Source organism: Ostrinia nubilalis, chromosome 12 (assembly GCF_963855985.1).
Source record: "Ostrinia nubilalis chromosome 12, ilOstNubi1.1, whole genome shotgun sequence".
In the NCBI taxonomy this organism is placed as follows: Eukaryota; Metazoa; Arthropoda; class Insecta; order Lepidoptera; family Crambidae; genus Ostrinia; species Ostrinia nubilalis.
The window spans coordinates 12,356,295-12,375,165 of record NC_087099.1 but is presented as its reverse complement, the minus strand read 5'-3'; the positions used below and the strand labels follow the sequence as shown (position 1 = coordinate 12,375,165).

The window sequence follows — 18,871 nt, the reverse complement described above, 5'->3', positions numbered from 1 at the left end:
TTAATTACCACGCGTTCCCGTTGATAGAAAGTGGCCTTAATACTCTCATCTATCACGAGACCGTGTGGCACTTTTAAATATATTTATTTAGTGCCGTGTTAATGTCTAGGTTAATATTATTGTTACATTTTGATACATAAATTTATTTTATGGTAGGTATAACTTTCCTTGACCAGTCCCTGAAGGCAGCGCCTGTTCACAGACATGACATGTGAACCAGCCATCGCTTCAGTCGACCATAATTATTATTATAGGGAATGTAACGACCTGCCTAACACGCAACTACCCCAGAGACATTATAGTGAGTATGACAAGTCTAAGATAATTAATTATGCTTCTGGCTAAGTGCCAGATACTAAACTATTTAGTAGACAAGGCAAGAAAACTCCAGAGAGAAAACCAAGACAAGACAAGGCATTTAAATCGAATTAAATAAAAATCATTGAAACTACCCAATAGCAAATTAGTTTTTACTATAGATCGTTTCATCCACGAAGACACGCCCCACCATTCTTCCGCTAATGTTTGAGTGTTATCGGTACACGCTAAATTCTCTATGAGTGCACACGCACACTACTATAATGACGCTCGGATTGCTCGGTAAAATTCCCCGCACCCCGCGCTTCCCTAACCAAAAATTGGTGGGGAAAGTCTTCGTTAATGAAATGGTCTATAATGTTCGGGCACCTTCGGATGCTCTCGGCCCGGAGGTGCGGGCGCGCAGCACCCTGAAGCATTCGGCGGTCGGCCGCCACACTTCACTTCACGTCACCGACGACACCGCACGCGCTCTTGTATTTATTTACTTTACCGTTATTGGAAGGAAGTTATTTCAACTGCTGGCAACATTGGTAGCTTTGTCTCCCGAAGTGTGGTGTTTGGTAAATAAACGACACTCAGTCAGTGGCAACACTGGCCCCAGCCTTGTAATATGGCCGCTTCAGGTTAGTTCCAATAATTTTGTCACGTGAAAAAATGTAAAAATTCATAGAATTTAGTGGTTAATTTTTGTTTTTTTACATTTAATTTTACTTGCATGTGTATTAGTTATAATCTGGCATAAATTTAGAGGCTGCAAAATGTTATCTAATAATGCTAACGTGTCATCATTTCACCTTTGCGGACGTTTGGATTTACCGCGTGGCCATATTTCTTAACTTTTCAAACTCCCCATTTCCATAAGTATGTGATGATGATATAGTCATCTTGCTACTTTCTAACCGTTATATTGAAGATTTAGATTGCATTCTGAAACAGATGTGTTACAAATGTAAATTGTCCTTTCATTGAGTCCACGAATAACCGCTTTCCTAAATCGGAGTAGGTAGGTCGTTCACTTACAATGCGTCATCGCGTCATCATCCTTCGGCAATTCTGTCTGAATTACCGCCCTTGATTAAATATCTGTATGTATGTACATTGACCCACATTCTCCCGATTTTATTGCAGGCAAGAAATCAAAAAAGGCAAAATGGATTCCGGCCAGCATCACAGATATTATTGCAGAGCCGACTACAATTCCCACCGCAAACAGCTGGGCGGAATCGGTAGATGAGGAACGTATGTATTTTTCATTTTAACTTATGTAATATGTGTAATTATTGTGACCCTATGATGATCGAAAGGGAAATGGCAAGTCAATGTTAATCTCGTACATGGGGTGCACCTACGAGTGCTCGTCGCTCCCTCCACCCCGGGAAGGTCTGAGTAAAGGTCATGTGTGTTTATTTTACATTCTAGCCGGATGCTTCTTTCACAAAGAAGGTGGGGGAACCAGAAATTACAGTGCTGTGTTGAGCCTGGGACGGCTGGCCAAGAGGCCGGTTTGAGGCAGAGACATAGTTACTGTTGGAAACCCCCATGACCAGCCATTTTAGCACAATCTACGAGATGACTTAGGTCACAACTCAATTCAGACTAGTCTTTCATTGACTTGCTCCCTATATTTTCTGAGGGTCTTTGTTTTTGATGTAAATTTATCAAATATTGCTCATATCTCTATGGAATTCTAGATGTTATTATTTGTAAGCAGTATTTGTGTTGACATTAGATAAGAGGGTAGCATTTTCTTGGAATTTAGGTTGCCAAGCAGTAGTTAATGACCTTGTCTACATTACAACACTGATTAATTATAATGTATTGTTTAATTACTCTAATTTGTCATTGGCTTGGAACTTTCTAAATTACTAAACACATTAAGGATGATGCAATATTTCAGATAGTTAAGTTAAAGTGCATTTTAATTTAAAGCCTACTTACAAAAAACGAGTTTTATTAATTTTAAATGAAACCCAATACAACATTCATAAATTAAAATGTTACATATTTGAAACAAAGGAGGATTGTGTGTATTTATTTATAGTTACAGTACATAAAATACCATTTATTTAGGAAAAATACAGCTACAAAACCTACAAATTTGACAAAGGATATTATTGTGATCTAGCCGAAAGCACCAGCTATGGAGGGTACCAGACCAGACCCCGGGCTCCGGTGGTTCTCCCGTCGGCGTCGCGAGCGGCGCGCGGCGGCATGGCGGTGGACGACGAGGACATACCGAAGCGCCCGCCCTACATCGCTCACATCTCCAACCTGCCCTACGATGTAGATGAGACTGCTATCTCGGAGTTGTTCGCTGGATTGAAGGTAAATATGCTGGAGAAACATTGGACAATTTGGAAGCCATTTTGTGGACTTTGAGAGTCTACAAAATGGCTTTTTGTGGACATTGAGTTCACTCACTAATGACTGTTTAATATCAGACAGTACTTTTCCACTGCTGACAATTTAAACCAAGATAGTTATTATAAAGTTAGATGATGCTAAACTATATCAGAAAGAATTGCTGATAATTTTAGATGTACAGTCAACAGGACATCAGACATTTTTGTTGCAAAGTAGCTCCCACTACATCTGCTTAAGACGCCATCGTATTTAGCCTAACATGCTGTCGTCTTTAAGTAAATTCACTAGACATTGATAACTTCATCTTTTTTTACCATTGTACTACATCCCTATTGACAGGCGATACACAGATAAATGTACATTTAAGTACATGAGTATTAACAGTATAAAGTTAAATGCCGAAAACTAAATGATAAAATTATAAATAGGTATGATTACTGAAATCCACCTCAGAGACAGCCCTTCCTGTCAATTGGGAAGTTGCACCGCCACAGATATAGGCGCCGCGAATAGAATTGAATCTCATTGAGACAATGAAAATATTAATGACTCAAAGAAGGTTGGCAGGATAATGGTACAATGCTTCAAGTATGTTATCTGATCTTGCTGACTATAGCGTCATATTTGAATAACAAATAAATCAATTTGAATGATTTGTCCTTTTGTAAAGGTATTTCTAAAGAATATAAAGTTTGCTACAAATAATATGGCTTTGTCAACAGATTCTCAGCTTGAGACTTCCAAGAGAAAGCGACCGCCTGAAAGGATATGGATACATAGACTTCGAAGACAGAGAAAGTCTTATAAATGCCATGAACATGCCAGATCTGGTAAGTATCTCAACTTTGTGCCCAAAAACTTTAATACATAATTATCTTGTAGTAAGGAAGGTATTCCAAAATTTTAAATCTAAAAGACAATAGATTTTGCATTGTAACAATACCAACACAGACAAAAGGCAAACTATTTTTAAGCTTTTTACAATATTTGCTCTGTTGATACCAAGGCAAATTTTTATGATACTGTCCTTTTTTCCTAAAAATTTGTATTGTCTATTTAAATTTCCGAAGATTTCTGTTAGTTACCAGGACGATAGTTAGCAATATTGTTTTGTTTGTAGACAATAGGCGGCCGGCGGATAAGGATAGTCGTCTCTACCCAGGAGAACGACCGCCGCATGGGCCGGGGCGGCCGCTCCGACCGGGAAAGGTATATTATTATTTCTGAACTAATCCCTTTTTGTTGACACTTTCTCTACCTGAGTGGGAACAATTAGAACCCTAGTTCAAAATGTGTTCTACAAATGTCGACAGATGTAGAAAAGATAATAAACATTGTTATCAAACAGAGGCTTATTTTAAACAATAGTTACCTTCAGCTGCTGATAAAATAGACAATACCTAAAAAAAATTAAATGGTCAATAGATTAGCCTACCTATTGTAACAAATCAAGTTTTTAATAGATTTCGTGGTTTTTAAATGTCGTGGTAATAAACCAGTATTGACTTATGAGTAATTAATGAGCTGGATCATTAGAACATGATTATTTTTCTAGAGAATTCACTATTACTTGAAGGATAACATTTTTGTAAATACCATTAAGTAATGAAACCATTATGAAGTAACTATTTAGTCTTATGACGTAAATATCACAATGACTGTACCAAACACAACAAAAGTAAATGTAAAAACTTATAAATTGTTCTCTCCCTGGGTACTCTGGAAGATATTGCTTCCTGACAATCTAATTTGTGCCCTATCGATTTGGTATTTCTTTTATGTCTGTTTTGGTGTATTATATTATGGCATGTCAACCATGGGTTCGAATCCTTTAGTATGTGGAGCATTCCACGCGAAGCGGACAGGTAAAAAAAGTCGATGTTTCCGATTTCAGTAATATTTGAGTATGTTCTACCTATACATATTATTGATACGTGTACCAAATATTTTTGTAATATAATGACTAGTTTAAGAGTTATGGGTCTTCGAAGTTTTCGACAACCGGTTGGCATGCAGTACTTCAAAGCCGATTATGGAGTCATAAAATTATATATTAAAATAATTAAACCACGGGATTTATTACTTCATTTACCGTGCTTTTTAACTGTATTTTTGGAAACGAAAAAAAAATTATTTTTTCCTAAAAAAAATGCAAATTAATTTTTTTTCCTTGATTTTCACAAAGTTCGACCCTTTCGATTTTTTTATTTTTTTTTATTTAAATAGCTAATATTGTGTAGAACATTCATGCCAACTTTCAAAGTGGGCGTGGAAGTAGATTCGGAGCTAGACTGAAAATACTGCCGAAGGGTGGCGTCCAGCGCCGCGCCGTCGCGCTGCCGCGCCTGAAGCCCGCCGCCTGTGCGCGTTTAGTGAAACTGACAAGCAAATAAAATCACTTTTGACGGAATGTTTTGTAGATTTTTAATAACACCAATACATTTTTAGTACCTATTAAATACTAAAAAATACGTTATGGCCAGGCTTGTTCTTACTCGGACACTGAAAGGATCGCTCCGAACTCCGAAAATCGGTCAAATGAACTAGTTCGGTCTTCTAGTACTATTAACTAACACATTTTAGTACACTGATTCTATTAGGTAGATTGAACGAAAAAAGTCTTTATTCATATGCATTTATGGTCCAATATCGAAAAATACTCGCTACACACTCACAGAGCCGAATCCATCTCGCTCGCGCGCGGTTGTCACCAATTTCACGTCTCGTTCACACCTATTCATTAGTGATCGGCTGTACTAAAGTGAACTAAAAGACCGATTTGAACGACCAAGACGGAATAGTTCGTTCTCGTTCACTTAGTTAAAGGAATTGCTTCCTATTAGTACATAGTACATGTACTACACAAGCCTAGTTATGGCGTATCCGCACATGCCGGGCGGCACGGCCGGTTCGGTTCGGTTCTGGGTATTAGTCCTGACCTAAATTAACTGGTGGATCTATTAATCCGGTCCACAATATCATCTAATTACCAATAATTTACGACCTTTCAAAAGACTAGATAGAATGAAAGGTCTAGTATTCATTATATCTAAAAATTATTATGAGCCGCTTAATTTCATAGGAATAGGATGAAAGCACTGACGACCGTCTGCCTCCCACATAATCGCCTTTTGTAACTCGAAAGGTATAAAAATAACAGCTCATTCTATTTTTGTTAGGAAATATTCACAGTTACGAGTAATGTAATTTATTTTTCACGATACGGAAAAACGCAACTTTATTTACTACTACTACTTTATTTTATAACGTATTTTAGTATTTAATAGGTATTAAAAATGTCTTTGTGTTATTAAAAATCTACAAAACATTCCGTCAAAAGTGATTTTATTTGCTTGTCAGTTTAACTAAACGCGCACAGGCGGCGGGCTTCAGGCGCGGCAGCGCGACGGCGCGGCGCTGGACGCCACCCTTCGGCAGTATTTTCAGTCTAGCTCCGAATCCACTTCCACGCCCACTTTGAAAGTTGGCATGAATGTTCTACACAATATTAGCTATTTAAATAAAAAAAATTAAAAAAATCGAAAGGGTCGAACTTTGTGAAAATCAAGGAAAAAAAATTAATTTGCATTTTTTTTAGGAAAAAATAATTTTTTTTTCGTTTCCAAAAATACAGTTAAAAAGCACGGTAAATGAAGTAATAAATCCCGTGGTTTAATTATTTTAATATATAATTTTATGACTCCATAATCGGCTTTGAAGTACTGCATGCCAACCGGTTGTCGAAAACTTCGAAGACCCATAACTCTTAAACTAGTCATTATATTACAAAAATATTTGGTACACGTATCAATAATATGTATAGGTAGAACATACTCAAATATTACTGAAATCGGAAACATCGACTTTTTTTACCTGCCCGCTTCGCGTGGAATGCCCCATGTATGAATGAGTATGGATAACTAAAAACCCAGAACTATAGTAAGCGCGCGAGTTGACTCTACAGTCAACACTTGTGAACTTTTTGTTGCTTCTAATGGTGTTTTTAATATCGTGCGGGATGCTCCGCTTAGTAAATACTTGTATGAAAAGGACACTTGCGGCGCGCAAGTTTCGGGTGTCACGCATGCGGGGCAATCCCGCGTGCTTGATGAAATCCGCACGATATTAAAAACACCCTAACGCTCTGTAATGCAGGTTCTGCATTCGACCCGCGCGGAGAATATTAGATATTAGTTAGAGCATTGGTTCCCAAACTTATTTGAGACGCGCCCCCTTTCACCATACAAAACATTCCGCGCCCCCCCTCCTCTAGTCAAGATTGTTTATTGGTCGTATCGAGCAGTCTGCGGTCGCAGGTTTTTTATACTTATGTACACAGATGGCCCGCGCCCCCCTTTAAAAGGTCTTTGCGCCTCCCCTCCCCCACTTTGGGAACCAATGAGTTAGAGCGTAGTGTCATCATCATCATCATTTCAGCCATAGGACGTCCACTGCTGAACATAGGCCTCCCCCAATGCTTTCCATGTTGATCGATTGGTAGCGGTCTGCGTCCAGCGCTTCCCTGCTACCTTTACGATGTCGTCGGTCCACTTTGTAGGTGGACGTCCCACGCTGCGTTTTCCGGTACGCGGCCTTCAGAACCTTTCTGCCCCATCGGCTGTCAGTTCTGCGTACTCTGTGCCCTGCCCATTGCCACTTCAGACACAGAATAATAATAAGTACTACGTACAGAAGTTTTACTTCGCGAAGGTATTTAAAAAAATGTATGCTCAATGTCATTAACAATTTATGGTGTAATTTAGCCTGTCTCAAGAGTCAAGCACCATTTTGTTGACAAACGTCAGTGATCGGCACTGCGCCGAAGCTATAGGGCTGACTTCGGTAAAATGATGTGACGTGAGGTGCCAAACTGCGGAAAATGGCGGAGGAAATACATGATTTAGCATGAATTATAATGAATAATATTAACTACTTATTTACCTCTCAGTGTCTTGAGGCAACTTAAAAAAGTACATTCTGTGTTTTTATTATTATTTAGGCAGTTAAATACTGCACAGTATTAGTACACCATTTTCTTTATTTTCTTCCATCATACACAAGAATACGCGTGCGTGAGTCAATGTTCGCTCGTATGTGAGGCCTTGTCGAATAGTATCCTGTAGGTGGGCCATCGTGCGTGTTTTGTTTTGGATGTAAACTCGCGGAGATGAACAGGCCTGCTTCAGCTTGCTAATCCGTCGGGCTATGTCAGCGTATGCGAGCGTAGTGTGGTAGCAATAAATGTATTAATGCAATACCGTCCCCTAGGGAGTACGACCCGGAGCGCACGATGGGCGACTGGCGCTCGGGCCCGCGCGCGGCGCCCGAGCCGCAAGCACGCGAGCGCCCCGCCGGCCGCGAGCCGATGCGCGCCGACCGCGAGCGCGACAGGGACTGTGAGTATACACCCTTATTTTAACCCTTCACCTGGTAGTGGCAAAAGTTCGAAACCAATGAATTTTTTTTTTCTCTATACCAGTTAAAAAGTTTATATCCCCCTGGGGCATGGCCTTCAGTAGCACTGGTTCTTCGCGAAACAATGACAGCAAAACGATTTTAATGAGGGTTTTCGCGAATGAAAGATCCGCTAGATGGCGGGACGTGGATGTGGGGTCTGACTACTGCTGCGTGATTGGTGGATTTTGACATATCTGTCAATGTCATGTCAAAAATAACCAATCATGCAGCATTTGGACCTCGCGTCTACGTATTGCCATCTGGCGGATTTTTCATTCGCGAAAACCCTCATTGCGTTCACATTTATACAATGCTAAATTTTATTATGGTGTGGTTCTTTCGGGAACAGATCAGGACAAGACTAGGTAATAAAAGCGCTTTGGGGTTGTTCCCACAACCTCTATAGTATTTTTTGGGACAATAATGACTTGCAGACTGAGTTTCTTTCGCATTTATAATGTTTAAGAATACATTTCGTAAACAAGAAAGCTATACCAATTTATTATAGGTACGTGAAGTTATTATTGTCACCTTGAAGTTCATCTACATATTTATCGTTTAATGTCAATGACTTTTATCAGTACAGAATGATAAACAAACCTAACCCACACTCGATATTTAACTATCAAAAACATGATATCGATCAAATACGGTATACAATGGTTAACTCTATACGACTGTATAACACGCCACACTGCGGAGATAGCATTGTTTTATTGCGCATACAATTTTACGCGCCACGAGACGTCACCGTGATGATAAGCGGCGACTGCTCCGGGGCGAGCTCTAATGTCGCACTCGGGACACACTTGCAGGGTACAAAGGTCACCAGTTACATATCACGAGGGTTACACTGCTAACCATTTTTTGTCTAAAACACCAAAATACAAAACGTGAGCTATGCACTCGTAATGGGCTTTCAAAATTATTTATCCTGCTACGAGACGAGCGCAGGACGTTCCGTATACGTGTCAAATATGCTCCCTGTACATAGGGGTGAAATCTCACACGTACGGCGCACGCCCTGCACACGTAACGTGGCATTGTAAATATACAAATATCCACTGCGAAAGTACAAATTTGGCGAGCGACGTATTTTTAACCAGATAATGGCAAAAGCTGCGTTATCAGTTTGTAATCTTAACGCGATGTGAAACTGGTGCCTGGGTTACTCACATTGTCTCGGGAAGGTCTGAGTAAAGGTCTTGACAATAAATTCAAAGTACAAAGTGGCGTGGACGTTTTTTCGCTTGTTTTCCTGAGCAAACATGCAAATATGAGACGCTCCCGCACCGCCGCAATGTAATGAATTTATATCAAACCGTCTAGCAGGCGGCGTCGCCAAAAGCGACGGCGGGGTTATAAGAAATACGGGCTTTAGGGTTCCGTCGGGGACTCCTCTGGATGAGACTAGGCCCTACTAGCCCTTGGAATTCCCCGTGACCAGCAATTTTAGTTCAATATGCGACGCGGCGCTCAGCCGTAACTCAATTCAGACTAATCTTTGGCTCGCCCCCTCTGCAGTCGTTCCGTTCTGAGTGACTATTATACACACCGCGTATATCAGCCTCGCGTGTAATGTAACTATTATCATCAACCGCACCTATCCTAATTTACGGGAATGAATTAGTATAATATTATCTACTCACTAGGTCAAATGTGCGAGTTAAATTCGTGATGTAATTACTATTCTACACTGCGAGCGAGGCTATATACATAGATGTGTAATATCTCTAGGCTAAACTTATGTAGCAATCATTTAAACCCTCAATGAACATGTCTAATATTTTGTTAATTTCTCCCAGCGAGTGTAGACAACAAGCCGGGCGCGTGGCGTGACGGCGAGCGCGCGGCGCCCGAGCCGGCCCGCACGCCCTACGGCGGCCGAGACTCCTTCGGCCGCGACCGCTACGGAGAGGACCGGTATGTATTCACAATTTATACCTTAGGGGGCGTCCATTAATTACGTGAGACAATTTTGGCTATTTTTCAACCCCCCCAACCAAAATCTCACGAAATCTCACCAAGGGGGGCCCTTGGTGAGATTTCGTGAGATTTTGCTCAACCCCCTCCCCCACCCCCTAATCTCACGTGAGTTTTTCGAAATGCGTAATTGCAAGGTAATTGAGTTCATATATGCTTCGATTAGTTAGTACATTAGATTTATACATTTAAAAATGACGTCTCATAATGATAATACCTTTTCAGTTTCGTTGTAAAATGTAAAACCTGTAAAATTATGCCCCCTTATCACAACGGAGTAAATGTACGCAGTTACAGTCAAAACAACTCGTAACCGGTCAAAACCACTTTTGACTGCAAAAATCAGGCAGCATGATGCAGCATGACCAATCCTTAGCTAAAAACGGTTTAGAACTTTGGACTTATTTTGCAGTCAAGTGGTTTTGTTTTCGTGACTGTACCTTTTATAGTATCACGGTCATAAATATTTGTAATAAAGGTTATTTTTCGACATACACTTGTAGTTTGATGTGCTGTTGGCTGTAGAAGTAGGTGTTTCGTTGTTGTCGCACATTAAACAGCAGTCCTAGTGTCTCAATCGCATTGGTTGTTGTAGAATGTATATTCTATGTGCTAGAAGAAAGGGTCAACTAGACACCGACTCTCGCCTAATTATGCGAGATTCGGTCGCTTTATACCAACATTAATTATATCACATTGCATCATACCACTATGGTAAAATATTCCATTGGTCTGTAATAAACAGCTAGTATGAATTATCAAGTGGACTGGAATGATAACTCATTATCTTTGAGTACACATTCAGCTGATATTTGCCTTTTTTTGTTGATTTACCCTGTCTGGTCTAGTAGTGTAGGGTAGTTAAGAATCAACAGAAACGGATATTTCATTTAATTTTGTAACATTTTTGTTCAGTGGCCGTGAACGCAGTGGCTACGGCGGACGCGATGGATTCCGTACAGCAGATCGTGATGGATTTGGGTATGTATCTACTGTATATTTCATTGAATTGGTGCAATTTATTTTTATTTCTAAACAAGTAACCTAATGAACTTTTTGTGATTACTTACAGTAGTCGGGAAAGCAGAGGTTTTGGCAGCAGAGGATTCGGCGATCGTGACAGAGACAGAGATCCGCCCAGAGAAGGTAAATTCATTTCATTGTTTATCTGTTATCCTCCCATATCTTGTGTACTTGCTTAATAGTACGAGAGCCCACGACCAAAACCATGTCTCATAGCAATACGGCAAAAACCCTATAAAATCGTTAGATTGTATGATTCTGAACCCGACTAGGTGTGTAGTAACGGTCGAAAGTGTAGCAACTGCGTTTCTGCTGTTTCAAAAAAAAAAAGACAGTCGGTATTATAGCAATACGTCTGATAGTGAAAATGTACATAGATTTTATAATTGTATTACGAAAAAGTTTGTTTTCAGACATTTTGCGCGTAGCATATAGCCTGAGCGAATTTTTGAAAATGTCAACAAATTTAGCCGACCTGTATACCTTTACGGGTTTGCGCTACACCACTAACGTCTGAAAAATATGTTTCCGGTATCTCAGAACTATCATTCAACTACAGTCTGCAAATCAGACATATTGCTATGATGCAGTTCGGTAAAATTCTTTGACAATTCGGTCAGATCAAACGCTACGCGGAAAATGTCTGATATTGTTTTTTTCGAGTTCAGGATAATCGTATCTATCGATTTGATGCGGTTTTGGCCGTATTGCTATGAGACAAAAATTTTGGTCGTGGGCTCTCGTACTATAATATTCTAACTAAAGCATGGTGTACACTCCATCCTTTTTTTTAAATCTTTATTTGGGGGCTTTTGTCTATTAGGACACGACAGCCCTATCAAGTTTAGTACACTCCATCCTAAAAACGACACGGCTCTCATCACATTCAACTCTTACCCTTATATTTTTTCTTTCCCAGACGCGAAACCTCGCGAGCGGCCGAAGCTGAACTTGCTCCCGCGTACTGTGCCGCGTGAGCCTGAAGTGGCGCTTAAGCCGGCCGACGGCGCGTTGCTCGACGACAAACCCGAGAAAGTCGAAAAGGCGCCGCCGAAGCCCGTGCCTGCTGAGAAGGTGTTCGGCGCTGCTAAGCCCGTCGACACTGCTGCTAAGTGAGTACCAACAGTTAAGCTAACTACACGCGATACCACGGCTCTAAAGCGGTAGGTCATTGAGAGCTGTAACTAGGCGGATCTAGACTTAAGCCGGCCGAAGGTGCGTTGGTCGACGGCCAGTTTGAGCTATGAGAAGGTCGCCAAAGCGCCGCCCAAAGCCCATGCCTGTTGAGAAAGTATTCGACACTGCTAAGCCGGTCGACACTGCCACCAAGTGAATATAAACTCGTCGTATAAAATCATTATTTTCAAGAATGATGTCAGCTGCTAGACAAAGACCTACTTCAAGGATATCCCCAACGACCGGCCTTGCGCTGCCCGTCGGGCCACCGAGTGGGAAGCATGCCTAAATAACGTCCTCCAATCCGTGGTCGCAACTCGAGAACTTCTACCCCAACGGCCATCAGTTCTAGCTATCTGCCACGCCCACAGCCACTTAAGTTTGACCTATCTGACCATGTCGATGTAGTACCTACTGCGTATGCAAACAGCCTAATAGATAATAATAATGCTACAAGTCTGCTACTAAAATACCAGTTATCTTATCTAAATGCTTATTACCCAAAATGCTTTTATTACGATTGCAGTCTTAAGTTTCTTACTAAATAAGTTTAAAATATGATTCATGAATCACCAAACATAAGTTCTCCCAGTTTTCTGATAACAAGTCAGTCCAATTCAAATATTCATTTATGCTACCCTATTCTCCGGTTGAAAGTAAAATGATTCCTTTCAAAATAGGTCGCATCTGTTTCAATACAAATCAATATTGATTTATTAATCTAAATCTCAATATGTGTCCTTGATTTACATTTCGCGCGATATTTTCGTCTCGCTCACAGACGCTATTTTCGCACATTAAACAGCAGCCTGGGTGTTTTAATCACCTTGATTGTTGTAGAATTTACATTCTTTGTGCTAGAGAAACGGGTCAACTAGACACCGGATCCTGCCTAATTATGCGAGATTCGGTCGCTTTATACCGACATTGACGTCATTATCTCGAAAAATTCTTTTATAAGTGATAGAATCGTTAAGCATACTTATGATATCATTACTTTAACAGGGAGCGTGAAATTGAAGAACGCCTTCTAAAACAAGAAGAAGAATCAAGACGTGCAGCTGAAGAAAAAGAACGCTGGGGTCGTAGGGTAAGAAAATCAAATATTTGCTCAGTCAATTATTGTTTCAATGTAATCAATTACAATTTACTAATAATTTTGTTATCGTTTATTACAGAACGATCACTCCGGTGACCGTCGCGGTGGTGCCAGACGCGGTAAGTCAATGAATCTTTGAAAACAATGAATTCTCTCGTAACAGTTTTACCCATTGCTTCTGAATGTATTGTAACTTCCTACTTTTTTATATTTTTAAACCGGCAGACAGTGGTGACTGAGTTTGTTGCGGCGCTTCTTCTCAGCACTTGCCAAATGTTTGTCTCGAAGCGCTGGTAGGGCAAAAAAAGAATGAGACATGTATAGGCTCCTAAAGAGCATTTGACGATTTGCAAGTACTAATTTAATTAGTCTAAACAAATAAAGAAAATTTTGATTTTGATTTCATTGTGATTCGGTACTCAAGTGATCGTTTCATTCACAGACGAGCGCGGCAGAGACTCGCGCAGCTTCAACCGAGACCGGCGCGACTACTCCAAAGACGACAAGGACAGGCGCGACGACGACCGCAGGCGAGACTACTCTAAGGACGACCGGGACCGGCGCGACGACCGCGACCGCCGCGACTACCGCGACGATCGCGACCGGCGGGACGACCGCGACCGCCGCGATGACAGCAGGCGGGACGACCGCCGGGACGGGGGCCGCGACGACCGCGACCGCCGGGACGACAGGCCCCGCGACGACCGCGACCGACGGGATGACACCAGGCGCGACTACCGCGACGACAGAGACATACGCGACTCCAAGGTGCGTCCCTCAAAATTCCTGCATCTCAGTTATTCGCACGCAATGCCAGATTAATACTCGTTTTCACCATCAATTTTTTAAATGACCCCTATGGTAACACATAACAGGCGTTTTGTATTCATAGGGGTCACTTAACAATTAGGGATTGATGGTGAAAACGGGCATAAGACTATATGATGCCCGATTAATGCCCGTTTTCACCATCAATCCTGATTTTTAAGCAACCCCTATGGTAACACTTATCAGGCATTTTGTATTCATAGGGATCACTTAAAATTAGGGATTGATGGTGAAAACGGGCATAAGATTATCTGATGCCATAAGCTAAGCAATTGCTTAATTTGTTTATGAGCTAATCCGGCACTGGTAGGAAATTCCCCAAACATTTTACAATTCCAATGTCAGTGAGTCAGTGTCAAGGCAATTCTCAGTGCCAGGCAATTGACCCTAACGTCCAGACAGTCAACAAATGTATTAAGCCCCGTCACTCATAATAAAGAACAACATCTGTTGAGCTTTTCTTGACTCTTTGCTCTTCCCTTTGCAGAAATTTAAACACCATAGCTAATTAAGTGTTAACTATTCCCTAACTCGCCTGGCCAGCGTGGGGAGTGTAGGCCAAATTCTCCAATTTGCATCTCGTAAATTAAAGAGTGTCATATTGTTTCTCCAGTGGAGACTAACGCCCGTTTGTTCGTTTCAGCCAAATAACGTCCACTGCTGGACAAAGGCTTCCTCCAAGGTTTTCCACAATGAACAGTCTACTCGTCAGTCCACCTAGTAGGAGGCCTGCCCACGCTACGTCTTCCAGCCTGTATTCACAATCATTTCTATGAGGTCTCACAGTGTGCGTGGACGCACAGGGTTCTATTCAACGCTGTACGTTTGGCGTTCGATTTGCTGCTTCACTTAGCAAGTATTGTTTGTGAATACGGGCGTAATTGACCTGATGATGAAGTCTTAATTATTACATATTTTTCATCCAGGATGAACGCGCGCGACGCTCGCATTCGGGCTCGAGGCGCGGCTCCCGCGACTCGCGCTCGGAGCCGGACGAGCGGCGCGAGCCTTCGCCCGAGCGCAACGGCCGCGCGCGCGACCACAGTCGCGACGACAAGCCCTTGCCCAAGTTGAAGGAACAGGAGAAACCGGTAAGTGGCAGGCGAAGCGGGCGCATACAATACAAAATACAAATACAAAATATTTTATTTCATTACAAAAGTACATTAAATAACATACAGGGTTTGGAGTTTCCTTTTAAGCATACAGTTGCTTGTGTTAGGAAACACCGCTCTTGTGTTAACAATATTTAAGTAGAACTTATTCAAATCTCTATTGTACCGCGTGTCAGTGTGTGTGTGTGTGTGTGTGTGTGTGAATACTATGTATAAGGTTTGACTAGGTTTTCGATATCGTCATAGTTTTTGATCTTAAGCCACTCTGTGATTCTGTTAGAATCGGCATAGAATCTGCATAGACTGAGCGCTTTCACATTAGGGCGTTAGGAGCGCGACAGCAGCGCGGCAGCGGCGTTTTTATGATGTGAAGCAGGGATGTTTTGGATATCCGTAACCATAACCGAAACCGGAATAATATTATTCCAATATCCGCAACCGTATCCATAACAGAAACTCCATATCCATAACATCCCTAATGCGAAGGCATGCATCCACTGTCACATAGTATGAAATTTTCGGCAGCACGTTTGTCGCGCTGCTAATTCGCCTAAATGCGAAAGCGCTCTTAGTCAAGGCTGTTCAACCCCAGGCCTACGAAAGAATTTTAAGTGGCAAGTGTGGTTTGAAAATACGCACCAAATTCAATAATCATAGTAACTGAAATAGGAAATTTAAGTGGCCCGACGTTGACGACTGAATCCACCGTTTGGCCCGACTCTTCAGAAGGTTGAGCAGCCTTGGACTAAGTAATGTTAGCGACAGTTTGAATTTCGAAATCGCTTCATGCACATTAGCTACATAAAAAACGCTGAAATAAAGCTATTTCGGAATAACCATTGTCACACTTGAGAAATGTCACGTACACAGACGACTATCACGTTTGTGACTTGTCTATGGGATGGGACAGGGCGAAAATTGGCTAGAGAGCCAATTTTCGCATTCGTAACAAATTCATTTTCAATATCGCCAGTGTGTGTAATTTAAGAATGTTGCAATGCTGTCACAAAATTGAAACGATCACGAAAGTTGCATTTTTACCGGCTCATTGAGTACATACATCGAAATGAGGGGCGGCGCGCCACCCCAAGCTCACAAGCTTTGTCCTTTTAAAGGCAATTTACATTATCTCCCGACATCTCTCTTGTGTTGGCGACCATTAGACACGTGCGCTCGCTATTTATTCTAACTCCCCATGCTAGAACGTATAGAGCTCTACACAGAACAAAATTTATGCGTTGCGCGTCATGTTTCGGGTAGGGACATAGTGTCCTTGCCTAAAGAATGTTGACGACCCTGAGTAGTCTTGCCACATCATAATCAGATGTTTGATGGCATTATATCGCCGCATAGAAACGCTGCTTGTTCCTAGGGGCTTAAAAAAATAAAGCCCTATAAAGTCTTTCAAACTAGATGAAGATACTTGGAACAAGTTTTTTGGATTGATGACTATTGAATTTTAAAAAGACAGCTGAGTGACATCTTAAAAAATGAGAGACTAAACACCACACTAGATTCCAAAATGATTTGTTGTGTTGAAAAAAATTAATTGTAATGACGAGACGTGATTTTCAAGTCGTCGTTAAAATATTGAACACAAATTATAATTTGTTTTTAATTACTTTAATCGTATTCAAAATTACCACATTATAATAAAAACGGCTTTCAAACCATTTGCGTTCCTATTCTAAATTTTCAGTTTGTGTAAGTTTACAACCATTTATTTCGTTATCATTTAGTAGTTAGATTATGTAGGTAGAGTAGTTAGAATTAACGTATGTTAAATATTCCGAACATCAATTAATAATAACTTTTTCTCTGTCCACAGAACTTTGTTGCGTCAAATAAATTCAGCTTCCTAGAGGACGCCAACGACGGTACATCCGATTAACACACAGAGTGCGCTAAATATTGCAATTATACGAGACTAGAGTGTAAAGTGTAAATTAACGAGTATCAAGTGTGTAAGTGCGGACGCGGCGAGCGGCGGCGAGCATGCCCGAGCAGCTCCGAGCGAGCCCCAGCCTTTGTTGCCCTTCCACTACCACAATTCCTTCGCTACTCTGAACTAGATGCCTAATGTATTTGCTCACATATTTCTATCAGTCGAAGTGCAGTAAAGGCTGGGGCTCATGATTTGTGACCATAATGTACTGATCGGTGTAAATTTTTCTATGGGTTTGTTACGTAATAGTGTTTTGTATGAACGGTTGCAGAATATAGCAGAGAGCAATAAATGCAAATGATTTACTATTAATTAATTCCATTTCCTACTGTTATTCTTATTATCGGTACAGGTGCTCTCCATTTTTTTGTGAATAATATTTCGTAATTCTATTATATTTTTACTACCATAGGGAATCTTATCTAATTTCTTTATTTTAGAATGTCTTGTGTTAAATATTAGTCGATTTAGATTTATTGTTAGAATGTTAATTGTATTATTTATCTTTACACTCAAAATTTGTTATCAAGCTCTACGATATTAAAGGCGCAATATTTACTTTAGTTTGCAAGTATGCATATTATATTGTGTGGTTGCCTTAATCGTAAAGAATTAGTTAATATGAAAATTTAAAGTACCTTGAAACAGGATAAGGGCCTGGTCACAAGAATATTTTACGGCGAAAAGTGGTCTACACGACTGGAATAGTTTTTAATACAATATTCTTATGTTTGGTACACCTCATTCTAATTTGAATTATAAATAAATTACCTTTTTACAACCATTTTGTTTTTTCTTTCCTATAATAATCCTTAGTCCAGTTTTGAATTCAAGTCTTTACAACAAGAACTAACAGCTGTCTCATAAATGATTATGAGAGTAGAGACCAGACAAAATATATTAATTTGTTGAAAACAGATTGACAACAAAGTAATTCTATAAGGGTTCCGTGTTTCTAACACTTCCAAAAAACACCAAAATGTCAACTAGAGATGGGTTATACTAGGTAAATTTGATACTAGGTGCACCTATTCCAAGTATTTATTAATACGTGATCCAAATACCTGTTCCACTTAGTACGTAGTAATTTACCATACTTGACGCGACTAGTGCGGACTAATCCACGTATTATGACTTTAAAATACAATTTTCTTTGAAAAGATCCACTCGTAGTATTAATAATGCAATTTGAAATTGAATAATAATGTTTTTGCTGATTGTTGATTGATTGATATCCTCCCTTTATACTTCAACAGGCTTAGGACTGTCAACTTAAAAGTTGGCGTATTTAAAAGATATCAATTTCATAAAAATATTTACATAATTTTTTCTATTTTTTATTTATGCAATTATCACGGACGCGTGACAACAAACCAAAACAAACCTGTCGGAAGAATAAAAACTGGTTTTTTACCGGCTAGTCAACAAGGAGTGAGCTGGATGAGAGAGAACAAAAATTAAAATATTCAAAACCTTACCTGTGTACAAATAGAGTTTAAATTACGTAATACATCAAACACCTATTCCTATCTCACACCTGCCTGCGCTCAAATTTGTTTG

At 40.4% G+C, this 18,871-nt stretch overlaps 1 protein-coding gene across 1 annotated transcript; it reads left to right on the top strand.

Annotated features, from left to right (window-relative positions):
• Positions 1–798: 798 nt before the first annotated feature.
• Positions 799–18,095, top strand: LOC135076988 (eukaryotic translation initiation factor 4B). The gene is made up of 15 exons (XM_063971574.1): positions 799–944; positions 1,450–1,560; positions 2,447–2,646; positions 3,408–3,515; positions 3,806–3,894; positions 7,954–8,081; positions 9,948–10,065; positions 11,041–11,106; positions 11,198–11,271; positions 12,068–12,260; positions 13,330–13,414; positions 13,503–13,542; positions 13,866–14,191; positions 15,178–15,342; positions 17,195–18,095. The coding sequence occupies exons 1-15, from the start codon at positions 932–934 to the stop codon at positions 17,255–17,257; spliced, it is 1,779 nt and encodes a 592-aa protein (XP_063827644.1). The 5' UTR covers positions 799–931; the 3' UTR covers positions 17,258–18,095.
• The last annotated feature ends 776 nt before the right edge of the window (positions 18,096–18,871 follow it).